At 36.4% G+C, this 22,053-nt stretch overlaps 1 protein-coding gene across 2 annotated transcripts in view; it reads right to left on the reverse strand.

Moving 5' to 3' along the window:
• TAFA2 (TAFA chemokine like family member 2) overlaps window positions 1–22,053 on the reverse strand; it is a 544,567-nt gene that overhangs the window by 96,797 nt on the left and 425,717 nt on the right. For both annotated transcript variants that reach the window (XR_011977241.1, XM_072655239.1), the window contains exon 3: window positions 17,873–17,979. Coding sequence is in view for 1 of the 2 variants with exons in the window: in XM_072655239.1 (XP_072511340.1) it covers window positions 17,873–17,978 (106 nt within the window). In the remaining variant the exon portion in view is untranslated. The remainder of the gene's footprint in view (window positions 1–17,872; window positions 17,980–22,053) is intronic.

Below are 22,053 nucleotides of genomic sequence, written 5' to 3' on the forward strand. Positions count from 1 at the left end.
GAGAGTCAACAGTGGTTGGAAGAGGAACTCTATTACATCAGAATATACCCAGAAAATGGGAAGACATATGTCATAAATCAATATGCTTGGGGATTCATAGATAGATACCAGGGTGTGTGACAGCAGATTTGTTCATTTATGTCTTTTGTTATTATTATTCTTAGAAAACAGACAAATATCAAGAAAACAGACAAATATCAAATATCAATGAAAAAAAGCAGGGAGGGGATGGATTGAATATGACATTGTAAATCTCTACCATGTCCCCTTACGGACTTCCTTCTATTAGATTCTGTGTATTTTTTAAAAACTATCATTAATACTATTTTCTTCTTTCCTTGGCTTTCTATCTTTTTCCTTCTCGTCTTTCCTTTTTTCTTTCTTTCTGTATCATTACTTCTCCACTGCATCTTCCCTCATTCTCCTTCTCCTTCCGCAAAAAAAACCAAAAACAAACAAAAAAAAGCCCTCCCTTGTAACAAATTAGTATGGTCAAGAAAAACAAATTCACATGTTGTCCCTATCTAAAAATATATCTTATCTAACACCTCTAGGCCATCATTTCTCTGCCAAGAGGTAGAAAGCGTGATTCATTATCAGTCTTCTGGAGTTCTGTTTGGTGACTTCGTTAATCATTATTTTAAAGTTTTTTAAAGTTGATTTTCTTCATCATGTTGTAGTTATTATATAGGATTCTTCTCTCAGCTTTACTCACATCCGCCTGCTGTATTACTTCATACAAGGTCTATGAAAATTCTCTGAATCTGTCCTTTTTCATCTTTCTATGAGCTATAATGATGCTCCTCTTCGAGAATGAAGAACAAACAACAACAGTGTTCTATCTGGTATTAAAACATAATATGTTCAGCATTCTCCAATTGATGAACACTGAATTTGTTTCCAGTTCTTTGCTATAAGAAGGAATGTTGCTGTAAATATGTGTTTGCCTATAGGTCTTTTCCCTTTTTCTTTGATTTATCTCTTTGGGGTATATGCCTAGAAGTGATATCACTCATTCAAAGAGTATGCATAGTTTACTGAATTTAAGAATACAATTTTAAATTGCTTTTCAAAATATTTGCATCTCCGTACACATTCCCTAACAGTATATCACTGTCTCTGTGCCCCCACCAACCTTCTAACAGTTGTCATTTTCTTTTTTTCTCATTATTGCCAACCTGGTGGGTGTGAGATAGAACCTCAGTTTATTTTCATTTGAATTTCTCCTACTAGTAATGATTTGGAATATTTTTTTAAAAAAATATAATTGTTTATAACCTGCCTTTATTCTTTTGAAAATCACCTATATATTTTCTCTTACCATTTATTTATTGGTGAGTGACTTTTATTCCTATATATTTTATTAATTTCCTAAATAACTCAGACACTCAATTTTTATCAAAAAGTTTTGCTATAAATATTTGCCCAATAAATTATTTCCCTTCTAATTTCCAATACTAATTTTGCTTATGCATAAATTTTTCTATTTGATTCCATAAAATCAAAGTTGTTTATTTTATTTACTGTTAACCTTTTTTATGGTCAAGATGTCTTCTCTTGGTTGAGAAAAGTATTTCCTTTCCTCCTCTAACTTGTTAACAATATGAGTTTTTATATTTAGTTCATATATCTATTGGGAGATATGGTGGTATGCAGTAGGAGATGTTGAAATAAACCTCTGGATTGCTGAAATAAACCTACTGGATTGCTTTCCAGTTTTCTGAACTGTTTTGGCCAAATGGTACATCCTTTTCCCAATAGTCAGAATCCTTGAGCTTATCAAATAGCATGTTACAATTTTCAATTGCTTCAAGGTCTTGTGTAACTAATGTGCTCTACCGATCAACTTTAAAAAAAAAAAAATTTAAACTACCACCAAATACTAACTATAATTCTGTTGTGCAGCTTCAATTCTGCCATTACTTCATTTTCTTCTGTCTACTTTTTCATTATTTTTATTAAGATTTTTGGTCTTTTTTATTCTATATTGATTTTTAAAGTATTCTTATGACTGTGAAATAAGTTTTTGGTAGTTTGAATGGCATCACCCTAAATTTGCACTAAATTAATTTTAGTAGAATTACAATTTTTGTTATATTGATATGACCCAAATACAAAATTTTAATTTCTCTATATATTCCTCCTTTATTTTTTGTAAATAATTATTTGTACTTATAGTCATATAATTCCTTTCTGTGTCATAGTAGGTAGACTTCCAAATACTTTATATATTCTGTAGCTATTGCAAAAAGAATTTCTTTTTCTATCTCTTACTTCTGGGATTTGTTAGTATAAGAAAAAATGTCCCTGTTAGACATGTATAAAAAACTAGATCAAAACACAGAAGGCTTCAGATGCAAAATAGATATTCCCCAGAAAGGACAGAAAAAAATAGTTCAACTGCTTGTACAGAAGACAGTCAACTTGCCTCTAGGGCATAGATTGCATTCATGTCTTTATCCCTAGTCACTCTTCTGAATAAGAGACATTCCACATAAGGTAGGGAGGTGAACCTGACTAAACTGAAACATATTCCTGAAGAATGCTGAATAGAAGAGATGAAGCTCTTCCAGTTAGATGACTCACTTAATAGAGCACTGGGGCTGGAGTCAGGAAAACCTCAGTTCAAATATAGTTTCAGACATTTACTAGCTGAATGACCCTGGGCAAGTCACTTAACTTCTGTTTGCCTTACTCCACAGGAGAAGGAAATGGCAAACCACTCCAATATCTTTGCCAAGAAAACCCCATGGATAGTATAGTCCATGAGGTCACAGAGAGTTGACTCAACTAAATAACACCTAAAACTTCTTCCCTCTTCTTCCTGGTGGTGACAAACAGTCTCAGAGCAGAACTTTGGGAATCAGGGAAGAGGCTTCTTCCAATGCTAAAATAAGGGTCATTGCCCTGGCTGAAAGAGCTCTGCAATGCTCCAGCTAGAAAGAGTATAATCAAGCTCCAGCTGAAGCTAGCAATCAACCCATTCAGCACAGATGCTGCAATGTTAAAATAGCACAGCAGCTGAACCACCTGCCCAACAGAGCATGGTAGCAGTTGCCCAGCAGCAGAGTGGCCTGCCCACAACTGTCTAGCAGCCACTGCCAAGCAGCAGCTGAAAATGGTAGAGAGCCAGCACAGTCATCAAGTAATCTGCCTGACCCAGCCTAGAAACAGATTGGCCCATCCAGCTGAGACACCATGCCCTAGATGTGCTGAGCCATTGGTTCTGTGAGGAGCCCAGATGAAAAGTGGAGTAACTCATCCATCAATGACACCACACCCCAATACAAATGTCGAAGAACACCCTCTGGAGATAGAAAGTGCATTGATGCTCTGGAGTTCCAGAATTTTGAGTTACCTTAACCACATAAGCATATGACTAGATACAATCCTCTTTTGAGTTCATGTCCATTACCTCCCATCCTCAGATTCCAGGTGCATTTGTGGAAGGGTGTGCCTTTTGTCTAGGGAGGAAATCAGGGGTATGCTTGTAAATGTTTAATAGCTGATTCTCTGAAAAACAAAGTACACAGCCCATGTTTAAGTTGAGTGCATCATTTATATTTTCTCCATCACTTCCACGAGTCTAAACACAATCTCGAAGAAATCATTCCAGTCCTGATTTGTAGCACTTGATCATTTCCAAGGCATAAAGGTTTACAATGACATTTTTAACAATGGGCTTTCCAGAGGCAAAAGACAGATCCAGCACACCAAAGGAAGAAAATGCTTATAATTACTGTTCTTGCTATGCCATCCGAATAAATGCCTTTTGATTGAGCCTGATTATCCAGGAGAAGAACATCAGGAAGGACTAAGAAACTAGTTTTAGGAACACAGCTACCTCAATTATTATCTATTTTCCCCTGTAATTTGAGTAACATATATTCAAATGCTATTCCATTCAGTCTACAGATACTAAATATTGATATGATTTTGTTATCTGTGGTTCCTTTAGGTATAATGTAGTTTTACTCCTTTTCTCTCTTAACCATGCCTATTCTTACTGTTGCCTTGTTTGAAATCATAAATCCTAACCCTGATTTTTAAAAATCTCCTGAAGCAAATTAAATTCTGCCCTAAACCCTCATTTTAACTCTGAGAGTCTCTTCTTCAAGGGTATTTCTCATAAACCACACGTTGTTGCATTCTGTTTTCTAACCTGATGCTTCTTAAACTGTGGGGTGCAACCCCATGAAGGGGTCCCAAGTGGAAAAAGTTTAAGAAGTCCTGTTCTAATCCATGTTGCTAACTTCCTCTATTTTATGTGTGAATTCATTCCACTGATTTCACTGATGTAGGGAATTCCCAGGAAATAAAGCTCCCTCTACTGCAGCAGGTCAGAGCCTTCTCTGCAATTTATAATGGTTGAGAAGTTCAAAGTTTTGAGTTTAAATAACTTGAATTGAGTCACAAAGCAAGTATATGTCAGGCAGGATATGAGGGACAGGATTTGAACCTGGGTCTTCCTAATTTCTAGACCAACTCAGGTCCACTACATGATATGCTTCTCATTGTCACAGTTTTAACTGTTAATTATTTATTATGTTCCATCATGTCCTCTTACACTTTTCCCTCTTTTATCCCCCCAGGCTCCTTTTTTTCTAAAGGAGATAGAGAAAAAAAGAAGGAATGTGAATATTAGTAATATATAATTGAAGTGGTCTGTTCCTACCCTTCTATTTCTCTTCTCTTCACCAAGTTCGAACACTTTGGTTCTTAGTCTTATTTTCTGTTTTCATCCCCTTTACAATCCACCCGCTGAAACGAAGTTTGTTTTACTTGTCATTATTTATTCCCAAGGCTTATTACATGTCCCCACCCACTCCTCTATCTTCACATACTCCTTTTTTTGTTATGGCTCAATCATTTTTCAGTCATGTCCCACTCTTTGTGACCCCATTTGGAGTTTTCTTGGCAAAGATACTAGCATAGTTTGTCATTGCCTTCTCTAGATCATTTTTCGGGTGAGGAAACCAAGGTAAGCAGGATTAAGTGACTTGCCAAGGATCACATAAACAACAAATGTCTGAGGCCAGATTTGAACTCAGAAAGATGAGTTTTCTTGACTCTAGGACTGGTGCTTTATCCACTATGCCACCTAGGTGCCCACTCTTCTTGGCATACTGCAATTATGGGAAATAGTAAATTCTTCTTCCCTATTCCCTAGTATGTTCTTCTCCCCTTTTATTTCCTCTCTCAAAACAACCAAAATGAAACAAACCCGTCCCTATGCCCTGTGTTTGTATGTTACTTAGCTCCCTCTATTCCTATCTATTACAGACAGTGACATTCTAAAGGAATATTAATGTCTTCATCTTCTGTTAAACTGTAAACTCTTTAGCATGATATAAACCCTTCTATTTGCTCAAATTATTTACCTTTCTATGTTTCTCTTGAATTGTTTGCTTAGTATTTCAGTTTCTTTTCAACTTTGCTTTTTAAAATGATTCAAAGTTCTCTTTCCATTCTATTGAAATACATTTTTCCCTTGTAGAATTATATTCAACCTTGTGGGATAAGACATACTTAGTTTTTAAGGTTTCATCTTTCATATTCTGGAGTAATGGACTCCAAGATTCCTCCTCTTAAAGGTAGTGTCAAGTCCTGGGTGATTCTCATTGTATTTCTTTGGATCTTGATTATTTTTGTTTGTTTGTTTTGTTTCTGGTTGCTTCCAGTATTATTTATTTGATTTGGAAACTCTAGGTTTTTATTGTGACACTCCCAAGTATTTACAAACTGAGATTTATTTTGTGGATGCATTCTATTTTCATTTCATCCTATGGTTCAATATATATGGAATGTTCTGTTTTTTATGAGTTCTTAAAATATGTTATCCAGGATTTTTTACTTTGCTATGGCTTTCAGTTATGATTCTTAAACTATTTCTCCAACTCTGTTTTAGGTCATTGTTTGCTTCTTTTGTTTAATCCAAGGGTAAGAAACCTGTGGCCTCAAGGCTTTCAAAGTCCTCAAGTGCAGCCCTTTGACTGAATCAAAACTTCACAGAACAAATCCTCTTAATCAAAGGATTTATTCCATAAAATTTGGACTCAGTCAAAGGCTGCACCCAAGGACCTCAAGGCCACAGGTTCCCCACCCCTGGTTTAATCCTTTTTTTCTTCTGTGCTATCTTGGGAAGTCATTGAGTTCTGTTCGGTCCATTCTACTTTTCAGAGTGCTGACAATGTGGATAAAGTTTTCCACCTTGGCCCTAAGCTATTTATTCTTTTCTGCCTGCAGTGCTTTAATATTATTTATAATTACTTTATTTCTTCCAGCTTCTCTTGCAGGTTGTGTAAGCCAAGCTGCTCTGTTTTTCCCCAATGTATCACTTGTACTTATTGTGGAGTTTCTAATCTTCTGGGTTTATCTTTTGGACTTCTTATAATCCATAGTATTTCTTCTGTTTTCTTCTATTTACTCATTTTTCATCAGTGTCAGTTCCTAGATTGTGACTTTTTTTGCCAGGAACAAATTCCAACACTCTTGGATGGGTTAAGTGGGCCTTAGTTTGTTCTACTTCCTCTGTAGACTGGATGCCATTGCCCTTCCCTTCTGGATAAAGTGCCTGATATATCCCACATACAAAGACAAACAGCCAGGAATCCCTAGTTACCATTTCCTGTTGGTCGAATATAATAAGAACTGACCCTTTTCCATCTCTGTTTCCTTCTCCTTGCACAATTTCCAGTCAGGAGTTGCTTCTGTAAACTGCTATGATACTGAGAGGTCCTAGTTGAATCTTGAAGATGGTGTTAGTTTCAGACCTCCTATAAGACCAGGTGCAGGTTACCAAGAACTGAGTCAGCCTTGTCTCCCAATGCTCTAAGGAATGTACAGGTACTTCTGGTCTCCCTGCAAAATGACCTATGATGGCAAAATATGTCCTAACTTCTCTTCTGACAGACCAGGGATGGGTTCTGGCTTCAGGCATTTTTATCAGAGCCCCTGATGGTTTCCCTGTAACAAAACCTTTAAAAGCGCTGTCAAGCATTATATCTATTTAATGGAGCTTATGCAGGCTTCCCAGGAGGGACCTCTCCCACAATTCACAGGCTTCAGTCCCATTTACTGCATGGAGTATGAATAGGTTTCCCCCATAGTGAGCTCCCTACCAGCCTGCGTTGGTTTCTGGCTTTCTTTTTTTTTTTTGTAGTTCTGGACTGGATGGAGAAGCTTACTTATCTTTCTCTTATGTTCTCTCCATTTTGTTGATCTATCTAGTGGCCTACTCAGGAGGTTCTTGTTTTTCAGTCATGTCCAACTCTTCATGACCCCATGGACCATAACTGTCCATGGGATTTTCTTGGCGAAGCTACTAGAGTGTGCCATATCCTTCTCCAGGGGATTAAAGCAAACAGAGGTTAAGTGACTTGCCCAGGATCACACAGATAGTAAGTATGTGAGACCAGATTTGAACTCAGGTCTTCTTGACTCTGGGCTCAACTGAGCCACTTAACTACACCTCCAAGGTTGAGGAAAACTGACAGACCTTAAGCCCATCAGTAAGTTAGGGGGATGTCTACCCCAAGCATGTGAAGACCCAGAATGGGCAGATGAGAACAATTTGTTCCAGTGACCTCCAATGAAGGCAGCTGAAACAGGTGTTGTGGAGTACTTAGAACTTTATCAGACATCAAAGACACCAAGGTTATCCACTGCATCTCTATCATTCTGACTTTTATTTTGCCACTGGATTTCAATGAGACTGATGACTTCATGCAACTGCCTCACTTAAATCCAATTCACCTCTGAGTCAAAACATCACCCTGTGATGTCATTGGTCCTCTTTCAAGTGGAGGACAAATAGCCATCTGGTGACTACTTCAGATATTTGTTAGCATACATGGGTGCACTGTGGGCTGAATATAAATGGGCCCTCCAAACCCAAAGAGTGAGGGATCAAACCTACAGAAAAGTTAATATCAGTCCTTTTTTTTGTCAGCCTCCATCCCCCCCAGTAATTGGACTATCTTAGAACCCAACTCCAAATCCCCAGATCCCTCTAAGAGCACAGACATAAAGATAAACAGATGTCTGTAAAAGAAAGCCGCTTTCTGGAGATATGTACTACTAGTACTAATTATTATTACTTATTATTATTATTCATTCTTAGTAATAATGATAACAATAACATTTATATTAGTGCTTTGAGGTTTACAAAGTACTTTACAAATAGTATCTTGTTTGATTCTAGCAATGACCCTGGGAGGTAGTTGCCATTATTATCTACATTTTATCATTGAAGAAACTGAGGCAGAAAGAGGTTAAGTGACTTGCCTAGGGTCACACAACTACTCAATGTCTAAGGCCATATTTGAACTCATTTTCCTAACTTCAGATATTAGCACTCTATCCACCATGTCACCTAACTGCCTCCACAGGACATGACTCTCTTGAGACAGAAAATAGCATTCTAGACCTACTGCTATTGGAATCTAATATAATTCTTCTGTATGAATTTTAAATTCCTTTATATCCTGGCTTCAATCTACCCTTTCAACCCTTTTTTTTATATAGAATTGCTCCCCTTCCCTCACTCTACAATTCAGTCAAATTGGTCATCTTTGGGTTTCTCACAGAGAATATCCCATTTTACTTTTCCGCACATTTGCACTGATTAGCTCCCATTCCTGAATTGAGCTTCCTCCTCCCCTCAACCTCTTATTTCCTTCAAACACCATCTTTTACACCAAACCTTTCCTGATCTTCCAAATTGTTAGAGCTGTTCACTCAAAAAAAATTTACCTTTCATCTATATGATATATACCTATCCATCACAGAATGATAGTTCCTTATGGACAAGAACTGATTCATTTTTATCTGTGCATCCCCAGCATTTGGTACAATGGCTGGCTCATAGTAAACAATCAATAAATGCTTTTTTATTGATTGATTGACTGCCATTAGGAAGGGAAGAACCAGTCATCAAGACACTTAAACAATTTTCAGTATCAACATCCAAAGTAGCCACGCTGAAAGGAACTCCTCAGAACTAATAGCAAGTCCTAGACCTGAGGGGCTCTTGTTTTACACATACTGTAACCAAAGTTGATTCCCAGAAGGGTAGAGCTTATACTTTACTGGCCTCAGGTGCCTGAAAGTTCTGATTGTTTGCTTACAAATAGGGAGTGTAGGATAGGGATCACCTGCATACACACACACACACAGACACCCCAACCTCTCATTGACATTTACAAGTCGATTTAAATAAATCTAATATATAAAAATATTGGCAAAATAGTTAACTAGGGTACAATGAGGTGGTGCAGTGGATAGACTGGGCTGGGAGTTAGGAAGACCCGAATTCAAATCCTTACAAGCTGTGTGATGCTGGGCAGGTCACTTAGCCTCTGCTTGCTTCCATTTCCTGAAATGTAAAATGAGGATCATAACAGCACCTCCCTCCCAGGGTTGTTGTGAGAATCAAAGGAGACAATAATTGTAAAATGTTTAGCACAGTGTTTGGTATATACTAAGTGCTGTATAAATGTTAGCTACCACTATTGCAAAAGAATTCTTGGCCTTAATTCTCCCCTCCTCAAAAAAATCACCAGCGTTCCTTCAAATAAAAGATTTGTCTGCTGCTCTAAAAGTTTAATTAGGATCATGCTTAGAGCTGGGAAGGATCTTAGACATCATTAAATCCAACCATTTCATTTTACAGATGAAGAAACTGAGGCCCAGCAAAGTTAAAATTTACCCCAAAATCACACGGCTACCTGAATTTAAACCCACGTCCTCTGATTCCAATTCCAGTACTGTTATCATTGAAAATAAAAACAACAATTTAAAGTTTTTTTTCAGGAAAACAAATTCTGTTAAATGAATCACACATATATTGACCTAATGGCAGCAATTCACACATGTCGCTAACAGCAGTTACATTGAATTATCACATTCTCCTATGTTCTGGAGCCTCAAGAGCTACGTATTCATTTTGCAGTTGAACATACAATATACCTGACTATATGAGCAGTGTGTCTGACATCAGCCAAAACAATCGTGGAGTTAGAAATTGATAAACAATTATGCCACAAAGGATAAACTTGCCTGGTCAATATAAAAACTCAAAAATAAATAAATAAAAAGACTAAACCTAGATACAAAATTAAGACACAGGGACTGGGATTTAGTCCCTAGTCACTAAAATTTGGAGGGCACTGATAGGACAGAGAGTCCTTCATTAGTTATTAACAATTGTGAATAAGCTCAGCAGCAATAACACAGGAAACTATCAGAGACTCCCTCCCACTCACTTGGATCATACTCCAGATGAACGTCTCCTTTCCCTTCCCACCCATTTGTATCCATACCAACAAAAGGTTACAAGGTGTTCTAGAGTTTACCTTCAAATTGCTGCATTTTTTCTGTCTGCCCAAGTATTTTTCTTAGAATAAAAAGAAATGATGTTATCCTACCCATTTTAATTCCTACATTTGGTGGTAAATATTTCTATAAATAATTTTGTTAAAAACTAATGTTCATATTCAGAAAATAAAAAGAGCTTATACTTAAGCTAACACATCCAAGTGAGATTTATTGAATGAAGGGTATTCTTTACTAGTGACTGAGGTCTCAGGAGGACAGGAAACAGTGGGAGCTTCCAGTCTTGAAGTCTGTATAAAAATCAATTTGTGGTGGCTTGCAACAAACAAATATGGCTTCCTTGCTTCTTCATTTTATTTGGAAAAGGTCCCATCCCTGATGTGTTTTGTGTGTGTGCGTGTGTGTGTGTGTGTGTGTGTGTGTGTAAAAAGTAACCATTTTTTCTTTCTTTTTTACTCACCAAGGCAGTGATTGGTAGGAAAACAAAGTATAGTTTGTCCTCCAATCCCAGATCTATAGGTAAAGGAGGAGATTGCTTTCTCCACCTCAGTGGGGAAAATCCCAGAAGGCCCAGAATGTAATCACCAAGGTAGCAAAAATTGTAGAGAGTGTCTATGCCCTTATAAAGTATAAATATCTCTCTGAATTAAGGGCAGAATAACTATAGAGTTGAGGAAATAAATAAGCATGTTGCAGATATGTGTGTGGAGGTGTAGGTACACACATATATATATTTTATACACATATATACACATGGAGCTAATATGTATTATATCATATATATCCATATATACACACAGAGATAATATCTGGAGAGGAGGAGGCAATTAAGGCTCAGAGGCTATTGTGGAGAGAAGAGATGTGGCATAGGGGAAGAGATAAAAAAAATGTATCACATTCTGGGACCTTGGAGCATTGAAATTGGCTGAGAGGGTAAAAGAGGGAATAAGTATAACTTGCCCTATAGCTAATTTGGCACATTCACTGGGTTCGATTTCATAGAAATAAGAGCTTATTCTCATGGCCTTAACTGGACTCTGAGAAACTTTCACAAAGCTTAGGGACTCGTTGCTCCCACAGGTTGCTATGAGCTAATAACGGGCCTCAAGGCAAAACAAAGAAGAAAGGTGTATTCAGCTTGCTCACAGCCTAAATTTCTGATTTAACTCAATTCTCCTGAGCTGGTTTCTAGATTCTGAAGCATGTTATTAGTTCAATTAACAAGTTAATCTTAATGATATATTACTATTATTTAGTGCTAATTAATCTTTCATGCTTAATATATTGGAGTATCTAACATTTATAAGATTGACCAGTAGGCAATTTACTAACTTGCGTATGCAGGTATATATTTTCTAGCAACAATTTCATTCATGAAGTTAGAAAGACATTTGCAGTTTAAACAACTCTAAATCGCAATTACACATAGGTATCTTTCTATCAGTAGATCAATAGAGGCATGACTAGATCTATATATTTAATATTATATAAATATTCATATAGAGATATGGACATATAAATATATATACATAGGTTTACATGAAATATATGTATATACACACATTAGTATGTAGCCCCAAACCAAGTATTATGAAATAAACTATGGCAGTTCTAACTTAGTTGACCCTGTCCACCTCAACTGAATTGAAGGTATTCTTTGTTCCGCTTCTCCTGGGTACAAAAATTCCAGGCTATAGTTTTGACCTTGCCCTTTATTTTGTATTTATATCGTTTAGTTTTCCTTTTCAACTTTGTTGCAAGTTTTTAAAAATCAGAGCACAGTGGAGCAATTCTGTACATCTGATTTGTTGCAAAATTTATCCTGGAAACCAGAGTCTTCTAATCCAGGTTTTGGTTCCCACAGTGGCAGAAAATATGTCTTTGCAAATCACTTCCCCATAAGACTGTGAGTTCCTTTTACCTTTCTTTGTTATCTCCAGGGCTTACCACACTGCCTGGAATATAATAAATATTCAATACTGTTTAGTGACTGACTTCTCTAGGTCTCATTTTCCTCATTTGTCAAATGAGAGGGCTGAAACAGATGAGTTTCTATGGTCCCTTACAGTGCTAAGGTTATGAACCTGTGATCATCTTTAAGGTCACATCTACTTTCCAAATTCAATGATTCTATGCACCTTCAAAGAAGAAGATGAGGAGAAACAGACTTCCTATATGATGATTGCTAACAAATGTGTCATGGTAAGATTGTCTTTTTCCTTCTTTTAGAGCTTTCTCTCCTTAGCTCCATCATATTGCTTATATAGCCATGGATACATATATGCACATACAAAAGCATTTCAGATGTGATTTGGGAAACGGAGAACCTATCATTCTCTAGTGAATCCTTATAATAATTTCATAAGAGAAGATTGTTCCTAGTGTGACTAGTAAATTGATTTTCTTTTAGAAGAACTGTCTTTCAAAAACAAAACCCAAACAGGTTACTATTCATAAATACATGATCAATGAAAGTGTCTACTAGAACAATAATATCAGTTTTAGATAAATATCTTAATCATTATTCAGAAGTGGTCTGTCATACTTGGTTGCCATTACAGATAACAGGTATAGAGTCTGGAGCTGTGATTTAATTGGTTTAGGAAACTCCCTCTATCAATGTAGGTCAGTCCGTTCTCTTAGTCTTGGGGACTCAGTCTTTAATTTAGACTCAGGGTCTCCAATTTAGTCTTAAAAAGTGGCATAAAACTCTGAGATCTTAAATGACTTTCTCAGGGTCACACTGCCAGTATGTATCAGGTCTTTTGGGCTTCAAACCCAGTTCTCTTTCCTCAATTCCATATTGCCTTCATAATAAACAATATAGGGTATTTATGATCATTTATTAAAAGGTAGGCTTGAGAAAGATCAAAGAAAAAATGAAATCGATAAAAAAAGCATTTCCCCCATTCACATCATTATGCATTATTATTTCTTCATTAGTGAGCAGCTAATAGAATTAAGGCCCGACAAGTTTAGGTTTCTAAAATAAAAGGTATATTTGATTATCAGTTTATTGCCTTTGGAAACAGGGAGACGAGCTACACTCCTTGGAATTGCCTATCCTGAAACCAAATGTCTTTAAAGAACCAACCCCTACAGTGATAGAATATTTTCTCAATAACTCGAAGATTCACATAACACTAGAGATAGTATATAAATGAAAACACATAATAGACAATGGGTTTACTTTTTAGTTTTTTAGTTTAGTTTTCCTTTTGGTGTCTAGAATAGAATTAGACTTCCTGGAGACAAGAAATTAAGTCAAGATGACTTTGTTACCTGATTAACTCTAATGGCTCACTGCCTGAATTATAAACTTTAAGAGAATCATTTAGAATGTTTTTGAATGTGTTTGTGTGTATGTGTGTGTGTGTGTGTGTGTGTGTGTGTATAAGTGTGCTTTAATTCTATCCATCAATTTGTCACAAAGAGAGGACTTTTGATCAAAGCAATGCATAGGCTACTGAGTTTAAGCATGGGAACAAGCTTAATTGCTCCCCAATAAAAGAAGTCATTTTTAGGGTGTAACAGCAGGTGTTAGATGTCATAATCATAAATGATTTACTTAGATGACTTACTGCTTAGAGAATTGTCCAGTTTCCTCTGACCTTATATTTTGACAAGAAGCTTTACTGAAAAAATCCAGTCTAAGACTGACTCAACCAATACCAAGACTACCTTTTGAGAATTGTTTCCCCTGGTAAAATTGTTCATAAATCTAGGAGTCTATTGGATTTAATCCATTCCTCTTATTTTGATGGAGACAATTTCCACTAGTCTTTAACCAATTTAAATTCTTTTTCTCTTTTCCTTGTAGCACCTCTTTGAATAAGTCTTCGTCTACATCCTTCACTTTAGGGGGGAAAAAATAAGTTTTCTTCAGTTCACTATTTATAATATTTACCCTCTTAAGACACTATTTGGTTGGCACTTAGGAAAGAATTTATGGGGAAACTAGGAACTCTAAACTGGTATGTTTCAAAGGTGATTTCCATATCTAAACATAGTGACGTTGAGCACTTTGGTGAGGAAAGTTGATGTAAAAAGAACTTCTTACAGTTCTTGGCTGATAAAATGATGTACTTAAACCTCTACATAAATATGCTGCACCCTGTATGGTGAGAATTAAAAGTGGAATCCTCCAGTTGATAACAACTTTCCCCTTGGTTTACTCTGAGAAATCTGAGAATATAATATCTGTATAGTTAATGTCTATGTAAGTAACAGGATCCCTAGCTCTGTAATGCAATCAAAGTAGCAAATGCATTAATCTGGCTCTGGACAGCCTTTATTCAACCACTCAGATAACTTTGAAGATGCAAACGACTTGCAGAAGCCCATAAACAAATACAGCAGGTATATGAAGGGATTCAATGACCCAAAAATAAACAATGCAATTCTTCCTCCTCTTTGGCAAGTCTGACATTTCTACAAAGGTCCTACATTTCTCCATATTCAGTGCCATCCTTAGATTCCCCTTGAAAGGAAACAGAACTTGTGGTTATCAACATGGTAATCTTTCCCCAACATTCTAGTGACTACCTCCTTCCACAGTATCCCCAAGCATCGTAGCATCACTCTTTAGTTTTGATGTCCCTCAAAGGAACACTTGGACCTACTAGACAGGTAACGCCTTTCCCTGTGGACTTGCATTGTCTGAATAATAATGGATAGCAGAATATAATATTCACACACCTTGCTCCTTCATATTTTGATCCCTAACTACTGTTTCACCCAGCCTCCACTGCCCAAGCAATTCTTCTCTGAATTAGCCACATACCCAAAATCTAGAACTAGGGATACTCATAAGGCAACACTCTAGACTAAGACTGACCCATAAATCCCTTTCCACTAACTAGAACTCTTAAACTGACATCAAAGTCATATATAAGAAATATACTATTTTCAGTGGCTATATCATAGCTCTTATAACTAGAAAAGACTAATTACATTGTACGTCTAGACCAGCCCTGTCATTTTGTAGGTAAGGAAAATAGGATCTAGAGTGATTTGCCATTGGTCACTTCTCATCTATTGTTAACTTAGCAAATCAGATATCATTTGATGAATAAAGTATGATACATTTAAAATTTTTTAAATGAAATTTGGTCACATTAATGAAGTACATATTGGCAACATCTGGAATAGTTACTATAAAAAACCCAGATCCAACTGACAAAAAAAGTAGCTCAATCTGTTTACCAAAATAATTCATATTTAAGTCAAATTCAAATTTAAACTTTAGACTGTAAAACATTCCAGAACTTTGTTATTTTAGACTCAATAATGGGAGGCTTCAGTCTAAAATCTAATGGGATATATAATGAGAGATAAGAGAAATCACCACAGATTATCTGGAACCTTTAAAGTAGGAGGTAATTCTTAATTTTTTTGAGGGATACAAAACCAGAGCAAAAAAAGTCACAAAACAAAGTTACCAAATGAATTCTAAATGACTTCCCCATGAGATTATTCTCCTCTGCATAACTGTGTGCCATGACTTTATGATCTAGGCACAACAGATTGCAAAGTTATTCCAGGAAATTTTTTTAAAGTTTTAAGTGATTTACATCAAAGTCATGTTTTTAAGAGCCAGTTTCTGGTAATATATGAGGCAGAAATATGTAAACACTTTCCCTTGTGAGATGACTAACTTCATTCAAAAACCTTCAGACAGATTTTTCAAGTCAGGCAGAGTACCTTCTGCAGTGAGTGGGCTGTGCTGACTCCTTGGAGAACAGCACTGTGAGTCACTGTTCTGACAAGATGACCACTCTCAAGGTCAAATAGAAGTCTGTTGACATAAAATTGGGAAGATCTTATCAGCAAATCTAATGATGTTCCTGGGAAAGTAAAAGTGTTTTTTTCTTAAATTTACCTCCAAATCATCCATGGGTATATTTTTCAGAAACATATAATTCTACAGTTGAAAGAGACCTCCACAGACATATAGCCCAAAGCACATCTCACAAAGATTCTTTGTTAAAACATCCCCAACAAGAGGTCCTCCAGCTTTTGCCAAATACCCTTAATGGGGTATATCTTGCTACTTCTTATGGTAGTACTTCCAATTCTTTGATATTTAATCTCTATTCAACAGTACAGAAGCACAGAGCTTTGGTTGATGGCTATCCCTCCATCATAAACTTTTGTGCTCTCTCTCTATTGCAATGTTCCATGCAATAGTAATTAATTTCATGCAATCAGCTTAGTGGACCAGAATTCAAGAAATTCTAGTTTCCTGAGCAATGCAATGACAAACCACAATACTCACAAGATTGAAGATAAAACGTTACCCACTTCCTAACAGAGAGGTAGTGGCCTCAAGATTCAGAATAAGACATACATCTTTGGACTTGGCTAATAAGAGAATTTGCTTCACTTACCTATGCATATACTATGAGAGTTTTATTTTTTGTTATTATTGTTCAATTGGAGAGGATGGAGGAGAGAAAATAAATGGTTATTCATTGAAAAGCAGTAAGATTTTTAAAAATTGTTCCTTTCTATCTTAAAAAAGGGGAATTTAAAAATAAAACTGTTATAATCATTTCACCAAAAGCCAAAAAATGACCCAATAGGATTAGGGATGGGGACTGAACCTGGGATATTATTGGTATAGAAAACTCTCCGGGACAACAATAGATATATATACAGGAATAAGGCATAAGGAGAGGTGGAATGATAGCAGATTTTCTAGTTAGGGAAATAGAACTCTTGTGGGCAATGGTAAATTATACTGAAATTTGAGAAAAACAGGAAATTGACTTCTTTCATTAGGAGTACTTGATTATGAAGGGAATAAATCAAAAATAGTTTCATTTCAATTCACTATGTTATTCCTACTATCCAGGAATGAAAAAACAAAGAATAGCCTTCTGACTACCAAAACCTTTCAGATTTAATGTGTATCTATAGATTTAAAATTCACTGCTTGACTTAGGAGGACAAAACCAGTAGCAGCACATTAAGCATATTATGGCTGGTGTCTGAATGGAAGTAGAAACAGACACCTCAGGAACTGAGAATTAAGGCTCATCTTCTTTCTATTGAGGAAGCAATGACATTCAGGACTGACTGTGCAAAAACTTAGCTTTGACAGGCAAACCATTTGCATGCCATCACAGAATGGATGTTATTAAAGATAGCTTCTTTATGAGGTCTATTGCAGTCAGGAACTTCTCTAGAGCACTTATATACTCCTTGATACATCTTTATTACATGTCAGCTTAACTTTTCAACTGCCCCATCCCAGAAAGGAAAATGGCAGTGAAATTGTCAGAGTTGTAGTTTTCTATGGATTGAATCGGCATGCTAAACTGATATGGCACCAATCCGGGAAACATTAAATAACCATTTCCTTCCATAACACACCTGCTTTCAAAATCACTCTCTCTGAATCTTTATTGGTAGAGCACTCTCAGGAGAAATTTGCACCCAGGAAAATCACAAAAACTACCCAAGACAGAGTCCTACTTTTTTAAAGCAAAGCCAACTTCAACAAGGTGCTGAAAAAAGAGCTCCTATTTCTTACCTTTATGGTGGTTTGCACCAGATGCTAGTTTGCCCCACAAGGTTAGAATAAATATTATTATTAGAAGCTTTCCTTTTGTTGCTTTTTGTAAGTATCTCTTATTCATCCTGTAAAGAAAAAAAGACATAAATACATGATACTATCACATCCATTTTTACAGAATCACAGAATTATAGACTTGAAAGAGATTTCAATAACCACCCTGTACAACCAATACCCAAAAAGTAATTCTCACTGAAATATGTTTGAACAAGTTTTCATGTAACCTCTGCCTGAAGACCACCAATAGGAGGACCTCACTCTTTTCTGTGCCAATCCATTCTCATTTGAAATAGCTCTAATTATTGGAGTTTTCCTAGCTTCAAGCTTCATCTCTTTACAAATTCCACCCAATTGCTTCTCTTTTCTACCTCCTGGAGGCAAACAAAATAAATCTAATTCTTCTCCCAAATGAGAACCCTCCAAAGACTTGAAGACTGCTGGTATTGATCCTTCAAAGACTCCTCTTTATCCTGAATAAATAACCCCAATTTCTTCAATTAATCCTCATATCATATGATGCTTCACCATCCTAGCTGTCTTTCTTAGAATACTCTCCAGCTTATCAATATCTTTCCTAAATTATGGCACTCAGAATGAAACACAATACTCTAGATGTGGTCTGGCTAGGACACAATTTAGTGGGTCTATCAATACTTTATTCCTGGAAGTTCTACCTCTCTTAATGCAATCCAAGATTCCTCTGGCTGCTACATCAGTCATACCACCCTACTGTAACAAATTGAACTTGAATTCTATTTAACTCCCATATCTTTTTTTTCTCAGATAACCTGCTATCTAACTGTGCCTCTCCATCTTAAACTTGTGAGGGGTTTGGAACCTGGTAGAAAACAGTATATTTCTCCATGGTAAATTTCATATTATTAAATTCAACCCAATCTTTGCATTTAAAAACTCCAATAAGACCTAGCACTTATAGTTCCTAAATTGACCCTGGATTTACCTGAAGAATTAAAAACCAGGGAAATCAAAAGTGAAATTTTCCCAAAAGAGTCTCATGAAGCAAGAGGAAAGTCATCCTCTATGTCTTATTCAACCTTTGGCCTCTAAGCATTTGTTTTGCTTATAATCTAAATAAATCTAGTACAATTTGAAGTTAACCCCAACCCTGTTATGGTCCAAACAAATATGTTTAACTCATTCACAAGTTCTAATGCTTACTCTTTGAAATTATCTCTAAATAAATCTGTTGTGCTTTTGGAAAACTGCCTCTCTTCATTAATCATGCGACCATGGGACATATAGGACATAGTTTTAGAAAATTTTTTTTTATTCTCTCCATGGCACAATTCATTTCAAAAGTGAAATACCTTCCAAAGCTAGAGAGGTACATCTTTATTACTGTAAAAATAATAACTTGAAGTCCTACTGCACAATTTGTGGAGTATAACTCATTTTCTCAGTTATTTCAGAAGAAGAAAAGAGATGGGATCTGATTCTATGCGACTAAAGTTAGGAATTATACCTGAAAAGAATCTGGACTTTGTACAAAAAAGATATGAAATTAACTAAGTGAAAGAGAACATAGCAGAAAATAGGGAGCAGATGGGTAGGCATTTATCTTGAAGAAGAACAGGGCTGACATTTATCCTTCAATGTGCCCCCTCACCTTAAGCAATTTGGGAGAAGTGAGACTATGGTACAACACAATCATAAGAAGACCCTCTCCAATCCACATCCAGAGAAAGAACTATGGAGTCTGAATGCAGAATAAAGCAGACTATTTTCTTTTTTTGATTTGTTTTGTTTTTTTCTTTTTCATGGTTCCTCCTATTCATTCAAATTCTTCTATAAAACAAGACAAATGTGAAAATATGTTTAATAGCAATGTATATGTAGAGCCTATATCAGTTTGCATACCATCTTGGGGAGGGGGAAGGAGAGGAAAAGGGAAAAATTGTAAAGCTTATGGAAGTGAATGTTGAAAACTAAAAATAAATAAGTTAACATTTAAAAAAAAAACAAAAAAAGATTCTCTCCAATGAAGAATCATAATTGAAAGATATTCATAGTGCAAGATGAATCCCATCTTTAGAACTGGTCGTCTAGTCCAGGCCCCACAATTTATAGTAGAGGACCTGAAAACCAAAGAAACTGAGTAACTTGCCCAAGGTCACACAGGTAAATAAGCAGCAGAGTCAGGCTTTGAACACAGGTCCTCTGGCTTCCAAGCCAGTGTACGCTCCTCTCTAGTATCCTTTCTGGAGCTTTGGGGTACCTAAAGTTGGTAGCTCCTAGATAAATAACCTTTGCTCTCATATTAGTCTGTCTCTGTCCCTCGCCTGTACTTCATTTATCTGTGTCTTTCATTCATCCCCAGACCATAGGGTAGTCTATGAGTGGTCCATTAGTCACTCAAGGAAACATATGATGAATTTCTGGTCTTATTCCAAATCAGTCTAGGCAAGTGGTGACAAACTTGAAATCTATACATAAGGATGTCTAAGGATTGATTTAAAGTGAATGTTATCTGTTTTATTGTATTTTTCCTTATTTTGTTAACTATTTCTCAGGCATTTTAATCTGGTTCTGGCAATACAGCCCACAAGTCTGACTCCTCTGATCTAGATCAGATCTGATCCCTTTTCAGTTTCTGAAGTTAGTTTTTGGCTACAACAGATAGCTTCTCTCCAATGCATGAATTCTCTGTCATTTCTCCATCTGAATTACTACACCACAAACATCCTACCTTCAAAAAGTAGAAAGATCTTTTCTGGAATACCAGTACATTCTGATTCTTTTTCCCCAGAAATCATGAGTATACTAAGTTACCATGTCTTCACTGACTAAGCAAAGTTTTGATCCACATATTTCAAGGAAAAGGCAATGCTTGTTTGAATTGTTTTCAAAATAGCCCAACAAAATGCAAACTTATCCACTCTGTGGAACTCATTTTTCAATTAGAAACTACAAAATGAAAATATCAAATTGATACAATGAAGGTAGTTTGATATGGGAAAGGACAAGGGAATAAGCATTTATAGAGTACCTACTATGGACTAGACTAAGTGCTTTACAAATATTATGCCATATGATCCTCACAATAACTCTGGGAAGAAGGCAGTATAATTATTCTTATTTTATAGTTGAGAAAACTGAGGTAAAAAGAGGTTAAGTGATTTTTTTCCAAGGTCACAGAATTAACAAATGTCTGAGGCCAGATTTGACCTCAGATTTTCCTGACTCCAGGTCAAAAGAACAAGACTTGGACCCAGGAGGCTTTGATAAGACCCTTTTGACTCTGACACTTACTAAGCTGTGTGACCATGGACAAATTACTTAATCTCCCTGAGTCTTGGTCCCCTGATCTGCAAGATGGAGAATATACTTGCCCGACAAATCTCACAAGTCTAGGAGAAAAATGATTGTGAAACTTTAAGGTGCTATATAGAAATGTGAGATAGGAGTTATCTTGCTATTATTACTCCATTAACCTTAAAAAAGAGAGATCACTTATGCCTTTTCCTGTCTGGGATAGGCTGGTGTCCCTCATAAAAGATTAGCGTTGAGAAGCCTGACAATTACCTTTCTATACTCCAGGCTTTGAGGGAAAAAGAAGCGTAAGTGTTCCCAAAGGACACAGAATTGGGGCTTCAATGGGGGAAAGGGAATTCTGAAGTAGAAGGGAAAATTGACCCTTGTCAGGAGATTGTAGATTAGGGAAAATATAACAGAAGAGGAAAGGAAGGAAAAGAAAGTCTTTACAACTGGAACAAAAACAAACAAATAAAACAAATTTGAGGCTCTTCATGAAGAGCACAGGGCTGTGCTAAGGAGAAAATTGAATTTCTTGTCCCCCAATGAATGATATGGTAGAGACATACACACTTTCACTCACTGAGAGATTACCCATTAAAGGTCAGCAAGAGAAGCATGGTAGTCAGAGTTGGTGATTCCCTGCTCTAGGAACATGGAGGCAGGTATTTGTCAGCCTGATAACAACAATAGAGAGGTCTGTTGTCTTCCTGGAGTGTGCATCTGAAAGCATGACAGAGAACCTCCCATTATTTCTCAACAAAGAGGACTGCCACTCACAAGTGAAGCTTCATCTGGGTACAAATGATACTAGTTCAAAGAAACTAAAGAGTATTATGCAAGATTATCAAGTCTAGGACAAGAAA

This window comes from Notamacropus eugenii, chromosome 3, assembly GCF_028372415.1.
Source record: "Notamacropus eugenii isolate mMacEug1 chromosome 3, mMacEug1.pri_v2, whole genome shotgun sequence".
NCBI classification, from domain to species: Eukaryota; Metazoa; Chordata; class Mammalia; order Diprotodontia; family Macropodidae; genus Notamacropus; species Notamacropus eugenii.